We start from the raw sequence: 20044 nt of genomic DNA, 5'->3' as shown, positions 1-20044 counted from the left end.
GTTTCCAAGTAGGTATGTGAGGGATTTTCCCTCCATTTAGTTGGTGCTAGTCATCCTTTGCATATTTTGGCTTCATAGCCTGAAGGAAAAAGAAAGATAATTGGGGACAAAAGCTGAATATTTAGATAGGTGTAAATATGACATTGGGCATCGCTATAAGTTTATAACTGAGTTCTGTAGCAAGTACCCTTGGCTTGTCTGGTAAGCTAAGCAGGATCTTTGGAAAGAAATATTAACAAATATCTACAGCACAGCACCATTGCGTGCCATGCCATCCCTCAGGATAAGGTGATCAAAATTTGCGAGATGGTGGATACATTTTCATGAATTTAGGCCTATTCCTGTGCGTGTTCCTCATGCTCTTTTTCAATTTCCAAGTTCATAATCTCTGCAGGATTCATGGCTTTGCACTGTAACTCTACCCAATCACTTCTTTCATACATGCACATAAATCCTTGAGTATGTACAATTAATGCAAAACTTACATTGTCTCAGTCAGGGTGGATTTGATTTAAATCGAGTTGATTTAAATCACGATTTAAATCACGATTTAAATCACTAGTAAAAAGGCTTGATTTAAATCAACTTGATTTAAATCATCATTTTTAAAGAGCAACTGTCATCTCTGCTACTCCTTTGACCCACTGTTGACTCACCGATAGTCCCAGTGTTGCAGAATATACAGCCTCATGCAACATAACTAAGCTCCATTTCATGCTGAGTAAACTAAATTATTTCTGTATCTTAAATAGAAAACTATCTTACGATAGATTTTTACCCCAAAAGTTTTTTATTAAAATAAATTCGATAAAAATCAAAAAAATCCGATTTAAATAAAAAAAAATCTGATTTTTTTTATTTTTTAAAAAAAATCATTGATTTTTATCCACCCTGGTCTCAATACTACACTGTCAGTGAATTCCCCCTGTAGATGCCCAGGCTTCTCATAATTAAGAAAAATAAATAGAATTATTTTTTTAAAAAATGTTGTTATACGTATACACGCATAACACCATTCAATACATGGAATGCTCAGTTTGGACCGAGTGCTAATTATATGTCCTACTCAGGTCATATAAATAAATAATTGCAAACCTGACCAGTTCTTAAGCGATTAGGTTTTGCCCATATGTACTGCAATTCAGCGCTGCTGTTGGGCTTCTAAAAGAAGTTCTAAAAATACTTATAAGGATTCCTTGTCTAAGGACAATGCTAATTTTTCCTATGCAAATATTTCAAGCCTTTTTTTCCCAAAACAATCAGTATTTTCACTATTCTTATTTGCATGAACAAGCATAATAATATCCCCTAATTCCATTTAAGAAGGGACATGATGGCTCAATGGCTAAGACGCTGAGCTTGTCGATCGAAAGGTCAGCAGTTCAGCGGTTCGAATCCCTAGTGCCACGTAACAGGGTGAGCTCCCGTTACTTGTCCCAGCTTCTGCCAACCTAGCAGTTCGAAAGCACGTAAAAAATGCAAGTAGAAAAATAGGGACCACCTTTGGTGGGAAGGTAACAGCGCTCCATGCGCCTTTGGCGTTTAGTCATGCCGGCCACATGACCACGGAGATGTCTTCGGACAGTGCTGGCTCTTCAGCTTTGAAATGGAGATGAGCATCGCCCCCTAGAGTCAGGAACGACTAGCACATATGTGCGAGGGGAACCTTTAATTTACCTTTAATTCCATTTAAAAATTGAGCCTGGCTTTGATGCATTCATTATTTTTGTTTTGAAAAAATAAGAGGAAATTAAGGGAAAGAAGCTGTGTTGGAAAAGTTAGCTGAAAGACAATATAATTCTGCCCAGCATGCTAGTTTGGGAATTCTGGGATTTGAAGTCCACACATCTTAAAGTTGCCAAGGTTGAGAAATACTGTTTTGTTGACTTCCTGTCCACATCTATGCTGTTTTCTTGGCAACCATATAGAAGCAGTTTGCTCTTGCCTTCTTCCTGGTTGTTCCATTAACTTCCCAATCTAATTTTCAGACCTATAATTCCTGATGGTTGCCCATCCAAGTAGGAACCACAGTACATCCTGCTTAGCTTCTGCTAAATCAGTATCTGTGACCTGGAATAAATTATGAACGATGTAGAAATACTTTGCTTTTTATTTTATTTTTTTTTTTAAAAAAGCAAACTGGAGGAAGTCCAGAGCACCAACTGTGATGGAGAGAAATAAGCCTGCACATATTCCCTTTGGAAGCCATATTGTGGGAGAGAGTCAGCAGCAAGAAGAAGTCAGAACCAGAGGAAAGAAAAGAAGTTTAAATGACATCAAAGGACAGCTTAAGATAGGAAGGAGCCCCTCCATGTTCAGGGATTTTGTTCCTCACATGAGGCTGAACTGGAATAAGAAGCCCTGTGTGATTCAGGAAGATGGGATTAGATCTGGGCTGAGGACATTTACTCCAAAGTTACTACACATTCGATCTTCACTTAGCAGCTCTCCAGAGCCTTGGCCTGGAGGATCTGTTATACCATGTTTCTCCAAAAAGAAGGCCGGGTCTTATTTTCTTTTGACCCCCCCCCAAAAATGGCTAGGCCTTCTTTTTGGAGGGTTCTAATTGTTGACTCACCTCGTGGCAGTGGCAGTGGCACTGAGAGCCCCACCCAGCAGGAGTCCGCTGCTGGCGCACTTTTTCTGTGGCCACTTGCCACCACGCGCACACATCATCCCGGCCTCCGTTTCGCTTTCAGATGCCTGCATGCGAGTGGTGTCAAGCGGCCGCAGAAGAAGGCGAGGCAAGTGTCGGGGTGTGCTAGGCCTGGTAAGTAGGGCAGCTCTGCCCCCCCATCCCCCTCTAGCTTATTTTTTATTTGTGTGCCTCGCCCCACCCCCTGCACCCTGGAGTGGGCGTGGTCTTAATTAGGGCTAATTTTATGGGTGGGGCTTAATTTGATCGCATGAGCTCAAAAGCGTGATAGGGCTTCTTTTCAAGGTGGGTCGTCTTTTTGGAGAAATTCGGTGCTTTACAACATTTAAAAGAGCTCTGAATTAAAATTAAGGGCAACTGTGGAAAAATCCAGAGAGCGATGAATTTTACAGAATCTTTAATGACAGAAAGAAGGCAATCTTGGTGTCTTGGCTGAGATAAGGACATGACCGTGAAAACTATCTCATTGATTCTGCATCCTCATAGACAGCATTAGATTGTTTAGAAGACTGTATGGCAGTAGGTCAAAATGACCTAAGCAAAAATCTGCCAGATTGGGAGCCTAAGTTTTGTTTACGCAAGATTGGGCAATCTCCATTCAACAGATGAAATGACATTTCATGCCATTCAAGTTCATATCACCAGCCCTTTTCAAGCCAAGATGAAGCATAGCTAACCTAAGCATAGCTCATAAAATCATCTGCTACAATGTCCTACCTGTCAATGACTACTTCAGCTTCAACCACAACAATACACGAGCACACAAGAGATACAAACTTAAAGTGAACCGCTCCAAACTCGATTGCAGAAAATACGACTTCAGCAACAGAGTGGTCAATTCCTGGAATGCACTACCTGACTGTGGTTTCATCCCAAAACCCCCCAAATTTTAACCTAAGACTGTCTACTGTTGACCTCACCCCATTCCTAAGAGGTCTGTAAGGGGCGTGCATAAGAGCACCAGCGTGCCTACCGTCCCTGTCCTAATGTTTCCTCTATTCGTATCTATTTTATGTATTCAGTTCATGCTTATACTTATATATATTACCTAATACGTTCTCGACAAAATAAAAAAATTAAATGATCTGAGGATTTATGTCCCACAGCGGATTGGGCTAGATGACCTTCAGAATCCCTTCTGATCTAGGATTCTATGATTTTGGTAGCAAAAATACTCGGTGTAGGTTTTAGGCAGAAATGTGAAGTGATGAGGCACATCCAGGGCATTAATGCCTCTATTTCTTTTTTAAAAGTGAGGAAGAACACTCTTAAAATATCAATCCTGCCTCTTCCCGATGATCTCATTGTAGAAGCTAAAAACAATGCCCATGCCTCTTCCCCAAAATGTTTGCTATCTCCAATTAGATGACTAATTTGTCTTCGTGCTTTCTTGTTCATGCAGATTTGATTTTTAAAAAATAGAGTAAATCTTGTTTCAATCTAATTGCGTTAAATCTATTGTTGCTGCTTTTAATAACTACAGCAGATATCACTCAGCTTCTTCCCCCTCAACTGAATATTTCTGCTCGCTTTTTCTCAAGAACTTAGTTGTGTCTTTGGTTAAGCACGAGAATCCTGGCTCGTAGGCTCTTTAAAATTATATAGACAACAACAAATAGATTCAAATCTTTGGTAAGATAAGAAATTTGAAGGGTGGGATTTAAATTTATTAATTACCAATTAATCCATTTATCAACAGTTACAGACCATTTTTATGTCACTCTTATTATTTTGTGTTTTCTTTCATTTACATTTTCTTAATAGTAATTTTGTTAGGGCTCAAGGTCCTTATTCTATAAAGGAAGCTGGCTTTATTATCAGGCACCTCTTTATTGTTGCAATTATATGTCACCTTTGGTCTTAAGATACAGAAACTTTTGTTATCTGCTTGCCAAGAACCCAGCAAAAGACAGAAAACCAAGAGGAAGAGCATGGCCTCTCTTCTTTCGTCCAAGTTCAACATCGCCACCGCAATGGTCTCTGCCTTTTTTAAAGATGCAAAAATGAACTTGAGATAAAACGCTGACACATTCCTGGAGGAAAATCTGACTTGCTGGACTTGAAATGAGAAAGTATTTATTGCGAGATAAATGAATGTTGAATCTCAGTACTGAATGTAGAGAAGAACATTTTTTTTTTGAATGAAATTTTCAGTGGCTGGGATCAGAGGTGGGTTTCAGCAGGTTCTGACTAGTTCTGGAGAACCGGTAGCAGAAATTCTGAGTAGTTCAGAGAACCGGTAGTAAAAATTCTGACTGGCCCTGCCCCCATCTATTCTCTGCCTCCCGAGTCCCAGCTGATTGGGAAGAAATGGGGATTTTGCAGTATCCTTCCCCTGCCACGCCCACCAAGCCATGCCACGTCCACCAAGGCACATCCACAGAACTGGTAGAAAAAAATTTGAAACCCAGCACTGGCTGGGATGTGTCTTCAGCAAACTCTTCGAGCAGACAAGGGACTCGAGCAGACAAGGGAGAATAAAAGGAGAGAGAAACTCCTTGGAAATGCCAGAAAGGAAGTAACCAATGCAAATGTGAAACAATTCCCTTTAATGGTGCTCTAGGATGACCCATAACTGGGTCTCTCTCCATCTGGTTTTCTCCATGTGGTGGATGGTTTTGAAAAGCCAAGCAGGAGATAGGAGACCAGGAAACCTCCAGACTGTAGGCTAGGAGAAGTGTTTGTCCACCCAATCATCACGCTTACTGTACTCGCCACTTTGCTTTCTTTCCATTGGGCAAATTACATTATCCAATCATTTCCTGCATCAGTGGGTCAAAGTGAAGGATAGCATCAAAGAGGAATTTCCTGGTTTGGGTAGGAGGAGAGTCATGTTACGACTGTTTTAATATAAGGCATTTGAATTGGCCCTTCACTTTAGGAAAGTTTTGATAGTGGAGGAGAAGGAGTTGCCTTAGGACAGGGGTCTGCAACCTTAAACACTCAAAGAGCCATTTGGACCCATTTCCCACAGAAAAGAAAACACCAGGAGCCACAAAATCCTTCCCGTGCCTGACTATTTCTTGAGCGGCCACAAAACTAGCATATGTAGTTGAATTAAACATTCTGTTTTCTTCTGAAACTTTTCTTTTCTTGGATTTATCCATAGTTGGCCTACTGGGGGTTGAAAAGCTCAATAAATCTCGTGTCGGCAAGTGTCGCACATTGGCGATTGTGATGCATATTTTGCGTGACAGGGAGCCGCAGCAGAGGGGTGAAAGCCACATGCGGCTCCAGAGCCACAGGTTGCTGACCCCTGCCTTAGGAACCAAGAAGATGGTGTTTCTTTGCCATTTCTCCAAAGCCTCACTTCTCATAAACTCATGGATCATAATAGTTAGAAGGAACCACTGAGATTTATTGTTTGTTCTTTGTTTGTTTGTTATGCCACCTGATTCCCAATGATTCTGGGTGGCTCGCAGCAATTGAAACAAGACAAAATATAACTACATTGCATTACATGCTTATAATATATATTACAATATTTAATATATTAAATGCAAGTAACAAATGATGGTAAAAACAACAAACTGGATAGAAACAAAGCAAAGGGGCTTCATTTTCCCTAGCCAAAGGGCTGCCTGAGATCATCTAGTCCTGGGATGACGAACCTTTGGCACGCGTGCCAGAGGTGACACACAGAACCCTCTCTTTTTAAAAAAAAAAAAAATATGTTTTTATTTCTTTAAACAAACAAACTTTTAATACATCAGTCATTCCTTCCATGTGACATCTCGGTGTCGTCTCCAAAAATTCTTCTTTTTGTTGTTTCTTCTATCTCCATTTTCGCCAAATCCATTACAACAATTCATCACTAACACAATATTCTAATCATAGCACTTTTTATACATTAACTATTAATTTAGTTATTTGTATCTCTTTTCTAACTAGTGGAAAAAATTGATTTCATATCTTAAAGTATTCTGAATCTTCTCTTTCTTTAGTCATCAAATTCAATCTATTCATTTCTGCACAGTCTAAAAAATTTTTGTAATTACTTCTCCTTCCAAAGGTATTTTCTCTGCTTTCCAGTTTTGTGCATAAACAATCCTTGCAGCTGTTATTACATGTATAATCAAATAAATATTTTCTTTTACTATTTTTTTCTGGGAGGATACCCAGTAGGAACAGCTGTGACACACAGAGCCTTCTCTGTGGGCATGTGCGCCATCACCAGCTTCTCTTCCGGGTTTCGTCGCGCGTATGTGCGCCAGCCAGTTGGTCTTTGTGCAAAGACCAGCTGTCCGACACGCATGAATGCACCAGAATCTGGAAAAGAGCAGCTGACTGGTGCGCATACGTGTGATGGAACCCAGAAGAGCAGCTGGCCGCCATGTGCATGCACACCGGCCAGCTGCTCTCTTCCAGATTCTGGTGCTCCGGTGCACACCCTCCAGTTTCGGCATTTGGTGCTGAAAAGGTTAGCTGTCTAGTCTATGATAGTCTATAACAGGGGTGTCAAACTCGCATTGCCACGGCATTGTCACATGACGTATTGTGACCTTTTCCCCCCTTTGCTAAACCGGGCATGGGTGTGGCCAGTGCGTGACGTATCCAGGCCGCGAGTTTGACAGTCCTGGTTTATAACCACAGCAGTTTTGACAAACGGCCATCTGGCCTCTCCAATATTCTGCTTCCGGAAGGAGCCTCTTCTGTTATCGGACAGCTCTTCCAACCAAAAAGTCACAGCTCAGATTGTGTAAAAAACGAACAGAGGGCAAAGGGCCATTCCCAGCCATTTAACAAAATACCATTAGGCTAGTAATGGTATTTGACTAGAGTCAAATAGTGACTAGAGTCCCCAACGACTGGCTGCCCTCTCTTACTAACATGTCGACCCACAAAAGACGTTTGTGTGCTGGTCTTCCCACTGAACAAAGCAGTAATTCCTGAAGGAATTCAGTCCTTCTGCAGTGAAGTAATGGTAGCACCTGAAGCTAGAAAAGATATGGAATATCCTTCGGATTTTCTGGAAAGCGGGCAGTTTCTGTTATGACCTGCAAAGAACCAGGGCTGCCTTTGAAATTGTGCCAACGTTAGGGCTGCACCTGGAGCTGTGTATATGCATGTTGTGCATGTCGGCTGTTCTTTTTCAGCGTGCACATTTTGTTTGATCCTGAAACTCCGGTTGCTTCCTTGTGGTGCCTTATCAAATGACTAGCTCATATTCGATAATGCTGCTGATTAAGAACTTTAGGTCCATTCTATAGAAACATTAGAGAGGAGGCCCTGTATGTTTCTTGCTCCTCCACCTTCCTGTTTACATGAACGTGGAAAGTTTCAGAAACTGGAATTCCTGCTGCATCCTTTATTTCCAGCTTTGCATAACGAAGAAAGTGAATTACCTAGAACAATGATGGCGAACCTTTTCGGCACCAAGTGCCCAAACCAGAATGCGTGTGCATGCACATGAATGTGTGAGCGCCGGAGTGCTGGAAACCCAAAGATCAGCTGGCGGGCACACGTGTGCACCAGCCAAATGGTTTTCCGGTTTTTGGCACACGCATGTGCATCAGCCAGCTGGTCTTCTTGTGTGCCAGAGCACCAGAAACCTGAAGACCAGCAGGCCGCTGCACGCATGCCTGTTTTGGGGCTGTTTTTCAGGCCATTTTCTGGCCTTTTTTCAAGCCATTTTCAGACTGTTTTTTGGGCCATTTTATGGGCAAAATGCCCTGAAAACGCCCCCCAAAATGCCCTGAAAACGCTCCAAAAAACATCCTGAAAACGCCCCAAAAACGCCCTGAAAAATGGCCTTTTTTTTTGGCCACTTTTCAGGCCATTTTCTGGCACTCCAGCACCCGTGAGGACCAGCTGGCCAGTGCACATGTGCACGCCAATAACCAGAGCAGCTGGCGACAGCGTGCGTCCCCACAGAGAGGGCTCTGGATGCCACCTCTGGCACACATGCAATAGGTTTACCATCACGGACCTAGAAAATACCTGGAGTTCCAAATCAGACGATAATCATGCGCAGAGCACCCATTGTGATTTAAATGCTCCGGCTTGCAAGTGTGTCCCTTGACATTCTTAGATAGGACCCTTACTGTAAATCTGCATCCCATCTTAGGAAGCCTGGAGGAATGTGAGCCCCTGTGCCCGTAGGACAGCTTCTGAATAGCTTTGCAAAAAAATGAGGTCTCTGTCTCTTTAAACAGGTGAGTGAAGATGAGGCTTGTTCACCCTTTCAGCTCAGGGATCTAACAGCTGAGTTGTTCTTTGCCCCCCCCCCCCCCAATGGAAAAGAATGGTGTGTTGTAATGTGGCAAAGTTTCAGCCGTTGTGAAACTTTGCTATGAAATTTCCATACGTCATATTTTGTGGGTAGCTTCCCTCCTCCTCCCCAGAGCAGCTCCGTCTCCTGTTACAAAAGGAGAAGGAGGAGGAGGAGCCCATCTGCGCATTCAGTGAAAGAAATGTTTACTATGGCAGGTGGAACATTTGGGCTGAATGAATCTCCATCTGTTGAGGGCCAGGAGAGAGAGAGAGAAACGTGGTGAGAGGTTCCTTGGCTGGGACAAGAAAGGCCTGAAAGAAGAAGAAGATGAAGAAAGCAACAGCAACCAATTGCAATGATTAACCGGGCTGTGGAATGTCAGAATTGCTCTGATTAAAGGATTTGCTTTCTTGCTGGCAGAGGACTGTTCCGTAGAGACTGGTTCTCTTTTCTTTGTTTTGTTTTTCTTTCCTGTTGGTTTTCCTTTTTTTTTTTTTTTCTTTTAAGTTTCGCTTTTGAACAGCCGACGGAGAACTTGCCCCCATTGGCTCAGCTGCGTGTGTCTGTGTGTGGTAAAAAGGATGGTGTTTCTTTAGCCGCCGCGCACAATTACCACCATTGACCATGAGGACTCTTCGCAGGTTGAAGTTCATGAGTTCGCCCAGCCTCAGCGATCTGGGCAAGAGAGAGACCGCTGCCTTGGACGAGCGGGGGACTCAGCACCAGCGGGCCTGCTCCAATGCCACCTGGAACAGGTAGGGCTTGGCTTTTTCCCTTGTCTTCACCCTTTCCCCTTCCCCTCTCCAGGAATTTTCCCAGCAGAGCCCTCTCAAGAAACGTATTGCCACCTCCTTTTGCTTCTGGTTGATTGATTCCTTTTCTTTCCCCCAAAGCTTCAGCCGAGTTTGCCCATTTTTTTTTTAAAAAAAAGATGCCTGCCAGGATATATATATATATATATATTTATATATATATAAATATATATATATATATTTATTTATTTATTTATTTATTTATTTATTTATTTATTTATTTATTTATTTTTTTGATTTATATGCCGCCCTTCTCCGGAGACTCAGGGCTGCTTACAATGCGTTAAGCAATAGCCTTCATACTTTTTGTATATTTTATACAAAGTCAGCTTATTGCCCCCACAAACAGGGTCCTCATTTTACCTACCTTAGAAAGGATGGAAGGCTGAGTCGACCTTGAGCCTTGGCGAGATTCGAATCTGCAGTAATTGCAGGCAGCTGGAACCTAAATACTACGTTTAACAGTAGCATTAGTCTGCTGCGCCACTCAGACTCCTATGTACTCCTTTCTGCATTCCATTGATCTTGGTGGACATGAGTAGGAAAATAGCTTGCATTTTGGAATGAGGAACATTGCCGGAGTCTTGGGGACTATCGGTAATAAATACTGCCAGGGTGAACAAATTCAACATTTTGTGATCTCTCCCAAGTGTTTTGAAGCGCAGAAGTAGCATCTGCCTGCGAGACTTTTTCCAGAATTGCTTTGTGGTGGTGAGATACCGAGAAGAGGCATGTCGTGTGGCTTTAAGGAATTACAGGCAGGTGCTCTGTTTGCTGACCCTTTGAAGCTCTTTTTTTGGAGATCGGATCGAAGTGTTGCACGGCACTATTAAGGACACGGGGTAGCTAGAAAGCAAAAGTAGTAGCTGGAAAGAAATTGTATGGAAGGAGTTGTGCTTCCCTTCCCATCCCCCTTTTCTTTCCTCATGCTGTAATTAAGACTTGCTTATTGCATAGGGACATCTATGGGGTGGGAGGTCAAAACACTGAAGAAAATGGCATGGCTGTGCAGCCAAAGCCTTGCCTCTTTGTATATGCATTGCACGTGGCACATGTTGAAAAGGGGTAGAACCTGACTATTATCTTATTTTGATACACAAACAATAGACACCCTTGGTTATTTCCGAGACATCGACGCCTGCTTTGTCTCTTTCTTATCTTATTATCCTTTCTCGTTTTGTTTACTCAACACTTAGTTTATGACTTTTTATTTATTTATTTTTTATTGTAACACAATAAAACGATACAAGACATACAACATTTATATACAAATACTCTTTTTACAGCTCTTTCATAGTGGTCCTTCCTTATTATTTACTATTTGTACAAATTTTATTTTATCTTGTTCCATATTGCTCTCTGTCCCCATCATTTCATTTGCAGTCTAATTCTCCTTTACATTTCATTTGCTATGTCGTATTTTACCAAGTTTTCCCATTATTTTTAACATTTCTTTCTCTCCCCTTTATTCTTCTTCATTTTTCCTTTCCTCCAACCACTCATACCATCTATACCAAATTTTATAGTATTCTGTATCCTCTTTTTCCTTAAGTTCTTTTGTCAGTTTGTCCATCTCTGCGCATTCTAAATTTTTTTTAATCAACTCCTCCTCTGTTGGTGCGTTTTCTTTTTTCCAAGTTTGGGCATAGGCTATATGGGCAGCTGTTAAAATGTATAGTATTAAATATTTTATTTCCTTTGTATAGTTTTCCAAGAAGATCCCTAGAAAGAATGTCTCTGGTTCTCCCTTTATTGATTGTTGCGTTTTGACTTTTTATTTTATTATTTCTGAATCGGAGGTAGAATCTGTCTTGCATGTACTATTAGAATGTCCATTGTATACCCAATCGGGATCAAGTTTAATACTTCCAATTTTTGATAACTCTAATGATCATTGATCATTCTTCAGAAGCCAAAGAAGGTTGCAGAATTTTTATCAATAGCTATTAGGAATTGTCTGGTTCTTTTTTATTTATTTATTTATTTATGTATTGGTTCGATTTATATGCCGCCCTTCTCCGGAGACTCAGGGCGGCTTACAATTTTTTGTAAGGTTAAGCAATAACCTTCATACTTTTGTATATACCTGCTTAGTAGGGCTTTTGGGGCCCCCTTAGTGGTGTTCTTTTTTATACAAAGTCAGCTTATTGCCCCCAAAATCAGGGTCCTCATTTTACCTACCTCGGAAGAATGGAAGGCTGAGTCAACCTTGAGCCTGGTGAGATTTGAACTTGTAGTACTTGCAGGCAGCTGGCAGCTAAGTGCTACTTAACAGCATTTTAGTCCGCTGCGCCACCAAGGCTTCCCTTCATGCTGTGAATTAGCATGTTAGCTGCTCATGGCTGTAGGATTTTCTCACAAGTTTAAAATTTCTTGGTATATTTAGTGTATTGCATGCTGGCCTTTTACTGGGTTTGGTCTTGTATCATAAATAAATTTTGAAACAGTTGACATTTTAATGTTTTGTTGTTCTTTTCAATATTACCTAATTTATACGTTTCACCAAGCCATGTTTTGATTTGATTAATCTGCGTGTAGCATGTTCTGTGAACCAGAACCTGTGGTTTGAAAATTGGGATTATTGCCACAGACTTTACTGCAATGTTGAAGTATTCTGTGAAATGTGACTAAATGAAGTAAGGCTAAAGGTAGTTGCTCTTCGAGGCATTTATTTTTATGTCTGTGGGGCACCCTAACATATCCATGTCTTTGGTTGGTCATAAGGGCAAGTGACCACAGGGGCACTGCAACATTGTAATTTTGAAACAGTTGTATATAATTTTGGATCGTCTGTCGTAACTTTGAACCTTCATTAAGGGACCTGTCATATCTTGAGGACTACCTGTAGTGTTTTAAAAGCCTAGACAAGTTTCTTTGCAACATTAAGCATTACTGAGAGCATCTACAGAGAAGTTACAATTCTCCTATAGCCAGATTGAAAAGGACTCTGAAAATCAGGCCAATCCAGGATCTAATCAAAGATCCTAAATTTCCTCCAGAAAATGAAATTTGCAAATTGTTGGCTGCAAGCTAAGCTATAAGGGTTCATGGAATAATTCTGAAGGAGGCTCTCTTAAAGGAAGGTGAATTAGATTTTATGATTCACCAAGATTAAGGGTAAATCACTTTCTTTTCATCCTCTTGACTGAAAGAACTGAAATTCCTTTTAAGGAATCCACAGAGCTCTTGGCCAATGGCCATGCTGCCTGGGAATTCTGGGAGTTGAAGTCCACACATCTGGAGGCTGTTGAGATTCAGAGACACTGCCTTGGAATGTTACTTTTGAACTAAGTTTTTAAAACTAAGCATTTTGTGGTTCAGGATCACAGTGGGCTTTCAAGAGCTAAGTAAAATCCATTGAAAAGCTCCATTGAATTGTATAGAAATGATGATGGCTGAGGAATTTTATTCAATGCTCAGTTGACTTTCTCACAGTCTGTTGCCAGTGTTCTGCAGGATTATTATTATTATTATTATTATTATTATTATTATTATTATTATTATTATTATTATTTGCAGTTCTGAATGCTTCTTCCCACCATTTTATGAAAAAATGGAGAGTCAGTTTGGCCTAGTGGTTAAGGCACCAAGCGGGAGAATGTGAATTCAAGTCCCATGTTAGTCTTGAAAGTCAGCTGGTGACTTTGAGACACTCACTTACTCTCAGCCCAACTCAGTTTTCAGGGTTGTTCTGGTGGTGGTAGTGGTGAAAATAGGAGGAAGAAAATGTCCTGGATATGTTTGCCACCTTGAGTTATTTAGGAAGAAAGGAAGGAAGGAAGGAAGGAAGGAAGGAAGGAAGGAAGGAAGGAAGGAAGGACCAACCATGTCAGCCTAGAAATTCCACTTTCCCAGGATCATCAAAAAAAAAAAAAAATCAAGTTACATCATTTTTTCAATAAACATTACGAATATTTGAATGCAACAAAACTATGTGCATTTAGAACTATTAGTCCTTTTATGAGGTTGAACCACATAAGTCAAGTTTCTCTTTCATTGTAAACATTGTGCATTTCTTCCAGCAAACTCAGAACTTACTTGCATGATGCAAGATCTTAATCGGTATCTAAGTGAACATAGATGTTAAGGAAATCTTAACCTTTATCCTGTGCCATTTATCCTTTGTTTTTGACGGCATTCATAAGTAGTGATAATTCTCTCCATGTTATGACAATTGTTGTGTAATCGCCACACCCAAAGGTGTAGCTTCAAATCTTCCCCATAATTTTGAGAGAGTAAACCACTCAGCCTATGAGTTCATCATACATTGGAGGGTTATAAAAGTAACTATAAACTTTATTGGCTTTTAATGTTAGATTTATAAATGTGAAAGTCCTTCGCCACTCAGTACTTAAAGCAAACATATTTTAATCTTGTCATCACAAAACAGATAGCTTTTTTTTCCCTTCACAATTCTATGAATTGTGGCCAAATTCTTTTTTTGAATATTTGTCCTTCTCTGAAGTTTCATTGGTGCAGTACAGTGATGTTTCATTTCATCATGTCCAGGTTCACCATAGCATAAGTCATAGCATAATAAATCTGTTCATATTCAAGGTGCCACATCACTCAGTGAAGTAATATATCATTGCTAGTTAGCTCTTCCAAACATTGTACTTCTGTAGTAATATTGGTTATTTTGTAATGCGCTTATGATGGCCTCACAAAGGTTGTATGTGATGCTGAATAATAGAAAGCTTATTATTAAATATTAATGTGATTAGGAAACCTATAATCCTCCATAAATTATTATTCTCATTAACATTAAACCAATAAACTTTATAGTTTCTTTTATAGCCCTCCTTAATATGGTGACCTGGTGGCTTGGTGGCTAAGACGTTGAACTTGTCGATCGAAAGGTCGGCAGTTCAGCAGTTCGAATCCCTAGTGCCGCATAATGGGGTGAGCTCCCGTTACTCGTCCCAGCTTCTGCCAACCTAGCAGTTCGAAAGCACATAAAAAATGCAAGTAGAAAAATAGGGACCACCTTTGGTGGGAAGGTAACAGTGTTCCGTGCCCCTTTGGCGTTGTGTCATGCCAGCCACATGATCACGGAGACGTCTTTGGACAGCGCTGACTCTTTGGCTTTGAAAGAGAGATGACCACTGCCCCCTAGAGTTGGGAATGACTAGCACTTATGTGCAAGGGGAAACCTTTACCTTTTCTTTAATATGGTGAATTGTCCATTTAGGGAGATGTAGCCCTGCTTCCTATAAAGAGTTAGGCTACAGTATTTGCTGGGAAGATGATGAAATTATGATTAAGCCAACCACGAATGAGAACTTGCATTTACGTAAATTACACAATTTAAGACTTTTTCTTTTTACCTCAGAAGGAGTTTGGTAACACCCTTTCTGGCTATGACTTTTAATAAAATGTGTTAGATCAGGAGTGTTAAACTTAAGGCCCGTGGGCTGGATTTGGCCTACAAGGTGCTTAAATCCGGCCCATGGGGCTGGCCTGAAAATAGCAAAGGACCAGCCCACGGTGCTCCTGGTAGCCAAAATGGGGCACCGGGGGGCGGGCCCATCCCATTTCCCCCCCCTCCCCCGGTCCGGTCCGTGGAGAAGTACAATGCTGATTCGGCCTTCGAAGAAATCCAGTTTGACACCCCTGTGTTAGTTGAACAAGGTCCCGACAAACGCCTGATCCTTTGTCACCTCCGGTGACATTTGTTCTTGGTTTCAATGAAGGCAAACAAGGAATCCTTGGCTGATTTGAACTTTTAAATTGCATGTGACCGTATTGAGATTTGAGTTCTGTACAAATGCTTTCCTGGCTAATTTTAGTGCTTATGCATGGGTGTGGTGGACATGCCTCTGCCAGTTGTGTGGGAGAGAGTGAGTTAACATGCCTCTGAAGCATTAGAAAGTGAATCGAAAGTCATTCTGGGTGAGGCTGATCACAGAAGGCCTTTTGAAAAACAGGTAGCCAGAATTACACATTTCCAAAAACATAAGCCTTGTTCTTGTTGATGGCCTAAAATTGCACCTGGAGCTTGTATCATTTAAGAACCACAAGTCTGGATGTTTGTCTTTACCTCCTTCCACATCTGTCAAAACAGCTCTTCATGGAAGGATTAGACTTCAGCATGGTTTCTTAATATCTCTGTCCATATTCGACTTGGGATTGGACCTGGCTAATGGTTGAATAGGAGACCACCAGAAAATTCCCAAAAGCAGATGGTAGCAAACCATCTCTTTCATGTTGCCAAGAAAATATGTCCATGCAGCTGAGCTCAGTTAAGGGTGTCTTTAGCTTTTTCTAATTCCAGAGACTCCTTCCATTTTCTGCCATTTTCAAGAAGAATATACTGTACTAGTTGGACGCCCGTACTTCACTACAAAACTATGTGATTGGGCATGATAAATTGACACTTAAGGCCTGAAACTTAATGTAGAATGTGTAACTCCGTAGCATCAGAGTGTGTTAATATAAGGCAACTGGCAGTTGGAACAGAGGGGGAGGGGGAGTAGAATGTCCCAGCCCGCAAGCTGGATAAGTCATGCACTGGCCACGCCCAAGCCCAATTTAGCAAAGGGGTAGCATCAGAGCATGTTAATATAAGGCAACTGGCAGTTGGAACAGGGTTTTTTCAGGTGGGGAGGGGGAGTAGAACATCTAACTCCTTAGCATCAGAACATGTGAATATAATACTGCATATGAAATACTAATGATCTGATGGTCATTTTGAAAAATCCTTTCTTAGCGAGCACCTAGAAGCCAAGAGGAACATACGTGCCAAATTCCAAGTTTGTAGGCTTTACCGTTCTGGAGATTTCGTGATGAGTGAGTGGTATTTGGCTTTTTTATAGATAGATTCAGTATTCAGTTTCACTTAAAATTTCCTTTACGTTTGTGAGAAAGCAGCACAGGTGAGGCACAATAACTGTATTGTGACCCATAAGATTATCTGTGAACACAAATTAATGTGTAACAAATCTTCTTTAAAGATATGTGTTCCACCGAATCATGTGAAAGGTACCCAGATGCGGGTTTAACATCCCGGAGAGAAAAACATTTTGCGCTCCAAATTAGATTTCTTTGGATTACTTTCACAACCATTGTGCACTGAAAAAGGCATCTGCAGTCTAAATGGTTTGGCCATGGTTTCCGGTTACCAGGAAGACATTTAAACCATTGTTCTCAGGTGGCCTGAAAAAGGATAGTACTTACCTGAATTTTCATTACTTCACCAAATTGCAATCTTTGAGATTGGGAGTAAGAGACCATAGAAGCTATTATATTGAAGCAAGACTAAACCGATATACTGTACATCTATAATATATTTTACACTTATGGTTATTCTAAAGCCCTGCCTTTTCCATGGTTGTGAGGGGGTTGTCATAATTGGCTTTTTATTTTGACCTAACTAACCTTTATAAGGGATGCGGTGGCTCAGTGGCTAAGACTCTGAGCTTGTCGATCGAAAGGTTGGCAGTTCAGTGGTTCAAATCCCTAGTGCCGCATAACGGGGTGAGTTCCTGTTACAGCAATATGCTGATTCTGTAAACCACTTAGAGAGGGTGGTAAAGCACTGTAAAGCAGTATATAAATCTAAGTGCTATTGCTTAATCTGATCTGAGTTAAATGGGGAGGCGGTTTAAATGAGGATGGATTAAATGGTAAACTTCCGTGACTTGTCCCAGCTTCTGCCAACCTAGCAGTTCGAAAGCACGTAAAAAATGCAAGTAGAAAAATAGGGATCATCTTTGGTGGGAAGGTAACAGCGTTCCGTGCGCCTTTGGCGTTGAGTCATGCCATCCACATGACCATGGACACGTCTTCGGACAGCGCTGGCTCTTCGGCTTTGAAACGGAGATGAGCACATATGTGTGAGGGGAACCTTTACCTTTACCTTAATCTTTAGTTGTGACAATATGGAACTCGTATCCAAATCTTATCAAGTCCACTTTTCTCCAGGATAAATATGCACAGATTACCCTCTGCTCATAGGTACATGAATACCTAAAAGATCTTGGTCACTTCTCAAAGTCACCAAGAGACTTGAAGGCTACATAGTTGAAGGGAAAGTTGATGACATCCAAGAAACCAGATGGGGAGATAGTTTGGAGCCCCAAAGAGCTTTTTCAACCCAGACCCCAGCCTGGTGTCTTCCCGATGTGTTGGAACTCCCCAATTATGGGAAGTGTTGGGGATTGACATGTAAAGGCCCTCGGATCTGTGGTTCCATTTTTATCATTGGAATGTGCTTTTCTCCATCTCTCTATTTCCCTGCTTCTTTGCTGCTCAGTTTTGCAAAAGTAATCCTACCCAACAGCCAGCAGAATTCCAAACCGGGGTGGGGGATGGGTGCAGGGGTGAAATCCAACGGGTTCTGACAGGTTCTAGAGAACCGGTAGCGGACATTTTGAGTAGTTTGGAGAACCGGCAAATGCCACCTCTGGCTGTCCCCAGAGTAGGGTGGGAATGGAGATTTGGCAATATCCTTCCCCCTGGAGAGGGTTGGGAATGGAGATTTTGCAGTATCCTTCCCTTGCCATGCCCACTAAGCCACGCCCACCAAGCTGCGCCATGCCCACCAAGCCACACCCACAGAACCGGTAGTAAAAAAATTTGAATTTCACCACTGGGTGGGTGGATGGGAATAAAGCCAGAAGTATGTCCCATCCCTGTCTTACCACAAACTCTCATTTCAGTGCTTTGAAACTGAAGCAACCAAGCTCCATTAGCCACCAAAGACAATGCCAAGGAAGAAAAGGGGTATAATTTATTCTAATGAAACTGGAAGGTTAAAATCTGAGTTTGGCTCAATCGTGCAGTTAGTTTGGTTTTCCTGCATTGGCTGATGTAAATCGTTAAGGGGGAGAAATTTGGTGACAGACTATTTGGTGACAGAAATTTGGTGAGACCTGACAATTTTCTCTTAGTTTTGGAAGATAAGGAGAACCTCCTAGTAAGAGAGAGCAAGAGCTGCGTGTTAGGGATTCAACATTTAAATATTAGGAAAGGAACAGAGAATTCATTTCCTCATCAGAGACCCGGAGATTACAAACTTGCTTTGCCTGTTTCCCTCCATTATTAAGTCTTTTGTTGAGTAGCCAAGTTGTTAGGAGGACTTGCAAGTATTGAACCTCTGGGTCTGCTTGCTAATTTGTCACTGTTTTCCAGGCCTTTCACTGCTCACCTAAAAAACAAAACTTATCTTTGCTTCCACTCACTGGCTGGGTTACTGGTAAAATTTCAGGCCTGCATACTAAAAAGCAGAGACATTGCCCTGCCAACAAAAGTGCATATAGTCAAGGCTATGGTTTTCCCAGTTGCAATGTATGGCTGTGAAAGTTGGACCATAAGAAAGGCTGAGCGCCAAAGAATTGAGGCCTTTGAACGATGGTGCTGGAGAAGACTCCTGCGAGTCCCTTGGACTGCAAGGCGTTCAGACCGGTCAGTCCTAGAGGATATCAACCCTGACTGCTCTTTAAAAGGCCAGATCCTGAAGATGAAACTCAAATACTTTGGCCACCTAATGAGAAGGAAGATCTCACTGGAGAAGAGCCTAATGCTGGGAAAGATTGAGGGCAAAAGAAGAACGGGATGGCAGAGAACGAGGTGGCTGGATGGAGTCACTGAAGCAGTTGGTGTGAGCTTAAATGGACTCCAGAGGATGGTAGAGGACAGGAAGGCCTGGAGGAACGTTCTCCATGGGGTCACGATGGGTCGGACACAACTTCTCAACTAACAAATTCCTAAGTGCAATCCCAACTTTTCTTACAATAGCAATAGCATTTAGACTTAAATACTGCTTCACAGTGCTTTATAGACATCTCTAAGCGGTTTACAGAGTCGGCATATTGCCCCCAACAATCTGGGTCCTCATTTTTACCGACCTCAGAAGGATAGAGTCAACCTTGAGCCGGTGATAATCAAACTGCTGGCAGTCGGCAGAATTCGCCTGCAATACTGCTCCACCACAGCAATCCTAGAAGGATTTCTCCTCTTCCAGCTTTTTTTATCTTCTGGCTCTATGACAAGCAAAGTCAATGGCGAAACCTGGATTTTCTTAACGACTGTGTGATTCACTTAACAACCACAACGAAAAAGGTAGCAAAATCAGAGTGACTCACTTAATGACTGCATCACCTAGTGATGGACATTCCAGTCCCAATTACGGTCGTAAGTCAAGGACTAAGTGTAATAGGAAATGGAGGAATTGCAGCTAGAAAATTGTATTGTGAAGGGAAGATGGTCACCAGGACTGTTTCAAGTAAAAACCTTTGCACGACCATAGGAAAATTGGAAGCTGTTGAAAACACACTAGTTTTAAAGGCAGGAAAGGGGATTTTTTTGAGAATTGGGGGCCACAGCTTGTTCAGTTAAGGTATCATACGGGAGATTACAAGA

General features: G+C 41.5%; 1 protein-coding gene across 1 annotated transcript in view; it reads left to right on the top strand.

Annotated features, from left to right (window-relative positions):
- The first annotated feature begins 9494 nt into the window (after window positions 1-9494).
- PRR5 (proline rich 5) overlaps window positions 9495-20044 on the top strand; it is a 51386-nt gene continuing 40836 nt past the window's right edge. The window contains exon 1 of the mRNA XM_070946744.1: window positions 9495-9625. Coding sequence (XP_070802845.1) covers window positions 9495-9625 — 131 coding nt within the window. The remainder of the gene's footprint in view (window positions 9626-20044) is intronic.

The sequence above is a fragment of the Pituophis catenifer genome, unplaced genomic scaffold (genome assembly GCF_029215685.1).
Source record: "Pituophis catenifer annectens isolate HBS135680 unplaced genomic scaffold, rPitCat1.0.hap2 SCAF_7, whole genome shotgun sequence".
In the NCBI taxonomy this organism is placed as follows: Eukaryota; Metazoa; Chordata; class Lepidosauria; order Squamata; family Colubridae; genus Pituophis; species Pituophis catenifer.
Note: the sequence above shows the minus strand (reverse complement) of the source record. Positions and strands in the feature narration are given on the sequence as shown.